Here is a 7804-nt window from a genome sequence, read left to right on the forward strand (position 1 = left end):
ATGGCTCCTAACATTAGAAGGTACTCGGAAGAAATCTTCGCCGCCGCAGCTGAATTCGTCGGTGACAACGAGGACCTGGTCGTGAAGATCCTTCTTCATCTGCCGGCGAAATCCCTCATCCGATTCAAGTCAGTCTCAAAAGCATGGCTCTCTCTCATCTCCGGTCATCGCTTCTCTCTCCTCCGGTGGCAATTTCGGCACCGACAACATCCCAAGATCACCGGCCTTTTCTTCACCTATAGATCTCGAACTGAAATCAAATACATTCCCCTAACGGACCCCTGTAATAGTAACGGTGAAGAGTGCGAATCTCTTGCCCAATTTCGAGATTTCAGTGGCGATGGTGTTAGTATAGACTTCTGTAGTGGTTTCAGAGGTGGTGGTTACAGTACGGTTACACCAATTGTAGATTCCTGTAATGGTTTACTACTCTGCTTTTCACGTATTTCAAGGGCTTATCACGTTTATAATCCTACTACCAAGAAATTCACTACTCTTTCCTGGCCTTTTTCCCCCACTACTTTTGATCTTGTATATTTGGCTTTTGATCCGTTGAAGTCACTTCACTACAAAGTTGTTTTGCTACAAAGATCACTGCAAGGAAAGGTCTACTTGTATCAAATACATATTTTTTCGTCAAAAACCAATGCGTGGTGGAGACCCTTGGGCGATCCTTTCACAGCACCAACAGTGGACTTCAACAATGTTAATGGAGTCTATTGCAATGGTTCCATTCATTGGATTTCCATTTACCGGGGAAAAACTTCCATATATTTTGATGTTGATAGAGAAAAATGGTGCCCAATGCCTTCTCCACCTTTTAATTTCCGGCATTTTGGAGAGTCTAGAGGTCATTTGCATATTATTGGGTTCACTAATATTATTGATAATAAATTTAGTGTTGATGTCTTCGAGATGTGTAGTGATTATTCCAAGTGGTTGTTGAAGTATCGGGTGGACTTGAAAGCCATGGTTGATTTTGTATCGAAAGAGATGAGTATACCCTATGCAGTGCTTGGTTTAATTCATGGAGAAAACGGAAGAGATGTGTTTTTGTTGCTACTTGTAGGCACCAACATGATTTTGTCCTACAACATCATAAATGATACCTTTAAGAAGCTTGATGACGTAGCACATTATCGCGGGTCTTCTTCGTATGAGCTTTGTTGGCCGAATCACTGTCGTATGCATCCATACATTGAGACACTTTTTCCTATTTGATTCATGGTAAGTGAATTTTGTCACTATTTTAATGTTTGGCAGCTTCAATCTTCAAATATATTTAGGCTACGTTAGGTAACTATTTATGTTTACTATTTATTTTTTATATAAACAAATTTTAAAGAAAAACATGTTTGTTAATATTGTTTATGTTTATCGATTTTATAAATTCATTTATATAATTATTGCGATGTTAATGTTGATGTTGATGTGATCAAATAATGCATTTGTTTATCGATAAACAAAAAATTATACATAAATCCTCGTTATATTTGACCTTAAATAATAAACAATATATGTTTATTAATACTGAAGTTGGTTCGCAATTAATTGTTACGAGAAGTAAACATTGAAAGGGAAATACCCTTAAATGTATACTTTATACTTCATATAGTTAATCAAGTCTGATAATAAACCTGTGAGATAAAATTTTACACCTTCAAATTACTGAAAGGTATTTTACAGTTTTTACATTTATTATGTGTTACTAAATTTCTAATTCTCTTTAGCAATATATTGGGGAGCAGGGGTTAGTAATTTTATTTAGAACTATGGAACTATGGAACTATGGAGTATGGAGTGGACGTGATCCTATTTTTAGATTTTTTTTTTTTTTTTTTTTAACCAAGTAAAATTTTGTATTCTTGTTTCCATTTTATGTTAATTTTTCCAACACAAGTCATTGTATAACTGCACATAATTTTATTGCACATACCTTTGTCTGCTCAATTTCATGTTTGACTTGATTAATTCATTGGTTTCTCCTACTTGATTTTATTGCACATCAAGTAATAATCAACAAAAAATATTAAGACCAAATTCTTTAAATAGTGACAATGCACTATCACAGGTAACTTGTATGATGATGCCAACATCTCGATGTTTATTTATCACCCATTAATGAAAATCTCTCATTAATTTCACATAATTAATATATAGTAAAAAAACTGGATTCTAAATTGACCTAAAGAATCAAATCCATTTTATAACCTACTTACAAAGGATTAAGAGAATAAAAAAACCGCATTAATCAATTTAGTGGAAGTTTTAGTTCTGGGGGCATAATGGGGTTGGTAGGGATTTAGGAAGTAAGTTTTTAAGGTTTCGCTTTCGAACCGTACTCCTAATCGACTTGAATGATGCATGGGGCCGATACATGTACTATAAGAAAAAAGGAAAAAAAGAAGGAAAGAAAAGAAAATCTAGTGGAAGTTTTAGACAGCAAGGAGAGTGCCATCGGGGGCTTGAATTTTGTTTGAAATGATGAATATATGAATAATGCGGTGAATGAGTGAAAAGGCCTTGGGGTTTTTTCACAGAATTATTTTACCAAGGCTTTTTTATTTTATTTTTGGGTCATTGATAGGAAATTTAGACACACCTTACTTGCACATTCACTTTGTTCATTGGGAGATTCGAACCCTCACCAACACATTCATTTTGCTCATTTAGAGACTCGAACCCTCACAGTCCATTTTGAAAGGTGAATGAGATACCATTGGAGCGCATGCTCACGAGTTAATATTACTAAAATTAATTGGTTGTCTTACAAAGTCTCATTTGTCATGCTGATTTGGTTTACTGTAACATATATATACATGTATAATTTGATATACACCTGCAGAATTTTAGCATTGCAACTACAGTCTTTGAAGTTAAATTGAGTCATGAATTCTAATATTTAGGCAAGTTAGAGAAGTGGGTTTGAGCCTATCTAGTTAATTTATTTCATATTGTTTTTAAACTTAGTTTTATTCACTTTGTTGGACTGTGTTTTCATCTATTTAAGTTTCAATAGTCACAACATAAACATACATATAGCGGCAAAGTGTTGCGTCTTTCAGGGATAATTACTTTTGAACGATAACGATGGAGAATGCAGCTGGTAAAAGAGAACTCCGATATGCTGTCAATATACTGCTTATGCCCTGATCAGGGAAAAAGGTAAATATATGCACTGCTCCTGTGTCTTACAAATCGTTTGTCAAAAACAATTGTTAAAGAGAAGTACAGAAAAAGAAACAAATTTAGGGATCATCTTAAATATTAATCTTATACTTCAATTTCCCACAATCTCACCACATTTCTGCCTGAAAATGAAAGAAATATGAAAATCATACCTTCTCACCACATTGACACGTACACACACATAAAGTAACATAATCACATATAGTAATATGTGTAAGTAAATGTGAATCTCTACCTTGACAACAGACTCCCACATGGTCCCAACTCTTTGATGTCCATAAGCATTGATTCCGATAACTAAATCCAACCATAGAATGAAATAAATTTCCAATATTGCTTAAACCTTGGTGCAATCAGTTGGCTTGAAAGAAAGCTTCTTGTTCACAAGATCATACCCAACCAAGTAGTTCGTTTGAGCCAAGTTTCCAAAAATGGCTACGTCATCAGTAGGGATAATGGTTAAGCACACCAAATCATCTTGCCCGTTGACAAATGACACGGATGTGCTCGACACGAATGTACTTGACGCCGGCAAATCCAAATCAGCACCAGCGAAGTGAAATGTCACAGTGGGCACATCGAAATCACGGCCCTGAGTTGCATAACAGAGACTGAATATCCCTTGTGGGTCTTGGGCCCTTTTAGCTCTGATTGCAGCAACCAAAGCCGACTCTAATCTGTCGTAGAAATCCCTGGGAAGAAGTGTTAGAGTTGTCCCTGAGTCGATAATGATGTTACCCTCATGGACACCGGCTTTGGATTTGGACCAAGACTTGTATGGCAAGGTCTTGTTACCAGCTGTGATACCCTCTAGGGTAAGATAGTAATAGGTTTCAGGTGCTTTAGAGACCAAGGGAGTTGAGACCACCCCGGACCCTGAAACTATGGCATTAGAACCAAAATTTATCTTGCCTGTGACACTAGAACTTGAATTGAATGGCACTAAACAATAAGAGAACTTTCCATTGATGTCCTCACCCAATTGGCTCACTAGTGACAGTTTCCCCCATCCTAGGCCTATTATCCCAGAGTAAGATTCATTGAAGTTGCCCTCATTGTCATGTCCACACCCAAAAATTACCTTTGGAACAGAGACTGGGTGTCCAGAAGTGGAACCAAAAGTGAATGTTTCAACAGCATAATCACCAGTGCTCAAGGATCCATCCGCATATGACAAACTATACTGACATACGTTGTGGCTACAACTTGGCTTGCTAAAGGATTGGCATGTTTTAGAATCGCAGGGGAAGGCTTCGTAAGTGGAAGAATGCGTGGAATTGAAGATGGGAGCTTTTTGCTTGTAACAACTAATACAAGGTTCGCATTGTGCCCATGTAAGGTCACTTCCTGTATCGGCGATGCCAAGTATGCTAACAGGTGGGGTTCCAATGGACAATCTCATGAGGTACTCACCAGCGGAAGGTATCATTTGTGATTGGATTGAGTCTCCAGGGGTAGAGGTAGAGGTGGGCTTGAAATGGGCGGCACGAAGAGTTGAGCGATGAAAAGCATTGCGAAGACGGTCGGAATGGGTGTTTGATGGGTTGTAGAATGGAGAGAGAGGAGAGTCACGGTGTATGAGGTCAACAGTGAAGCCACCACCACCATTGCTGGCCTCGACATTAACTGAAAGATTAATGATGCATGACACAATGAAAGTACTATAGAAGAGAGCAGATAAGTTGAAGAAGCTGGCAGCCATGGATTAGAGTTAGAGAGAGAATGGGATGAAGAAAGAGCTTTAGAATTGCACAATTTATAGACTAGACCTTCACTATGTGATGTGGTCCACTATATATTAGATTTTTTCTAAATTGGAAAGAGTAGTTTTATGACACGCTCTCTTATTTATGCTTTTGATGTGTATAAAATCAAAATGGGATTATTGTAATGAACATTAATTCTTTTACCTTTGACCACCTAATCTCATCTTACCACATGAATTTGATAATAATATTGAAAGAGAGATTTAATTACTTCCTTTGATAATAATATTTCATTTTTCATTTTTAGAATGCTACAAATTAATTGTCTCATTTAAAAAGCTAAATATAATAAATATTATTTTTCTACTTTTAATTTTTGAAACGAATTGTAGTAGATAAAATTGAAAGAGAGATTGAATTACTCTCTCTATGCCACATTAATATTCCATCTTTCTTTTTTAGTATGTTCTAAATTAATTGTGAAGTTTTAATTTCTTTCCTTTTCTTGCTTGTCCTCACTTGGATCCTTTAAATTAAATATTCTCTAAGTTATGCCAAGTTGAATTCGTTATAGATTGACATAGGGCTTTTGAATATTGATGCTTATATATATATATATATATATATATATATATATATATACTTTTCCAATCATTACTATTGTCAGTAAAAGTTGCATGTTTTTCAATCACATTTTGGTCCATCTTAATTCCATAACAAAGAATAGTTATTTTTTGTGTGAAATATTCCTGCAATTGTGAGAATGATCATTAGAAGAGAGAGTTAGAGTATGATAAATTTTTCTTAATTCAAAACGATGCATTTTTTAAACTATGGTAAATTTTCCTTACCTAAAAACGATACAATTTCAAACTTTCTTTAAATTAGACGTGTCAATTTGTAGCGAATTAACTTAGAGAATATTTAACTTAGATGATCAAAGTCCATCATCATTGGACCAAACGAAGCCTAAATTTAGGGAGGCGATATTCTTACTCAATTTTTCTACTTTTGCACTTTATTTTTAAATGAAATGGCAATTATAACCCTAACTTTACAAGTGATCCTCATTATTATTTTTCAAATGATATAATTTCCCTTTCCGATTCCTTCCTTTGTTTATAGTCTTAAATATTTTAGGTCTCTTTTGTCTGACCAAAAAAAAAAAAAAAAAAGAAATTATCTTTGTTGAATATATATTTACAGGACAAAAAAAAAAAAAAAAAAAAAAAAATCCAAGATAAAAGTTTTTTCTCTTCCAATAAATCGCCTCTTTTGATCAAGCCACCATTAAAAAAAAAAAGAAGGAAAAACTAAACTTACATAGAGTTAGGAGCCTTAAATAATAAAATGGTCTATTTTAAAAGTTTATTTTTCACTTGGGTTGAATTAAGTAAAATAATTATATATGTATCAATAACTATTGTTTAGGTCCAAAATGTTCTCCAAACACTTATTCCAAAATACTAAAAATTATTTCCCTAAAATCAAGTATTTTCTTTAAATAATTTCTTTACTTGAAAATTTTAAGAAAATAAGATATTTCCTTAACTTTGAACCATATTGCTACAACTTTCATATGTATAGAGACGAGAACTTATACAAATAATAAAAAAAGATTCAATATAGTAAAAAATGAGGCAATTAAAGGTTAGTCCCCATAAAGAAAAATATAATTAAACTAAAGAATATATAAATCGTTTTTGTTGTGGTGCATGTCTTGAGATGATTATCAATTTTTTAGATCAATTAATTACAATTGTTTTATAAATTAAAAAAAAAAAATGATTGCTGGTGTACCATTTACTGGAGTAACCATTTAGTTTGTTTTTTTTTGATATCCCTATGTATATATGTATATATATATATAGGAAAGTTTTTCACATTTGCGGGTTTTTATTGGTATGAATCAAGAGATATGGTTAAAATTATACATGTATATGAAATAACAAATTCTATACATAATGAATTTTTATTAATTTTTTAATATATTTCTAAATTGACATTTGCAGGTTTGAACCCATATAGATTAGGACATACAGTTAAATTTTTTTGCACACACACACACACATATATATATATATGCTACTTTTTATTTTATTTATTTTGATAATATATACACAATATGTAAAAATGCCAAGTTGAAAGTCAATTCAAAAATATTGTTTTTCTAAATTTTACGAATGAAAAAATTATTTGATTTAGGAAGGATATTTTGGTATTTTGAAATAAGAGTTTGGAGTGTATTTTGGACATAAATAATAGTTATTTATGTATATGTAATTATTTTACCTAACTCACCAAATTGAAAAATTAACTTTAAAAATAAACCAATTTGTTATTTGAGGCTACTAAATCTACTTAAGCATAGTTTTCCAAGAACATATCTCTATTGAATAACTTAACCCTTTTGACCTGAGAGGAAACCCAAAATTGCTGAGTTCTTCAGTTCGATATGCAGAGTATTCGTGAGAAGATGTTACTGCTTTCCTTGTTTCGCTGTTGCCGTCAACCACTTTAAAGAGCTCTTTTTGAAGAATTCATCAGAATGGTTGGCTACTCTTGAAGTTTTGGATTCATTCTTAATGACTTGGATGTATTGTCTTAGTTTTATTTTGTCTTAGTTTTATTTTGGATGTACAGACTGTACCTTCTTTTATATCTTGATTATAAAATAATAGTAAAATATTGAATAGAAAATGATACAAGAACAGAACCAAATAATCCAATGACAGGCCGAACTTAACGTAATCCACTACGTCAGATTATTTTCTAAAAGTATAAACGTTTGTTTTTCTCTCCTGGCTTCCTCTAATTCTTAATTTTTATTCTTTATTCAGTCTTATCTCAATTGATTCTGGTTTTGTCACTCTCCTTTTGATTTTGCAAAATTAAAGATAAAAAAATTA

The 7804-nt window shown here is 33.0% G+C and overlaps 2 protein-coding genes across 2 annotated transcripts; one reads left to right on the forward strand and one right to left on the reverse strand.

Moving 5' to 3' along the window:
- On the forward strand, positions 1 to 1221 carry LOC132310028 (F-box protein At5g07610-like). Its single transcript, XM_059808269.1, has one exon. The coding sequence runs from the start codon at positions 1 to 3 to the stop codon at positions 1219 to 1221; it is 1221 nt and encodes a 406-aa protein (XP_059664252.1).
- Positions 1222 to 3526: 2305 nt separating this feature from the next.
- Positions 3527 to 4891, reverse strand: LOC132310029 (aspartic proteinase CDR1-like). The gene has a single exon (XM_059808270.1). It carries the CDS (start codon positions 4889 to 4891, stop codon positions 3527 to 3529), a length of 1365 nt encoding a protein of 454 aa, XP_059664253.1.
- Between the last annotated feature and the right edge of the window lie 2913 nt (positions 4892 to 7804).

The sequence above is a fragment of the Cornus florida genome, unplaced genomic scaffold (genome assembly GCF_030987335.1).
Source record: "Cornus florida cultivar Cherokee Brave unplaced genomic scaffold, ASM3098733v1 CherokeeBrave_3.0.0_Hap2_Chr05, whole genome shotgun sequence".
Lineage (NCBI taxonomy): Eukaryota > Viridiplantae > Streptophyta > Magnoliopsida > Cornales > Cornaceae > Cornus > Cornus florida.

What these genes read in the sequence shown, in the direction of transcription:
- LOC132310028 (XM_059808269.1), top strand. Translation starts at nt 1, where the DNA reads ATGGCTCCTAACATTAGAAGGTACTCGGAAGAAATCTTCGCCGCCGCA.
- LOC132310029 (XM_059808270.1), bottom strand. Translation starts at nt 4,891, where the DNA reads ATGGCTGCCAGCTTCTTCAACTTATCTGCTCTCTTCTATAGTACTTTC.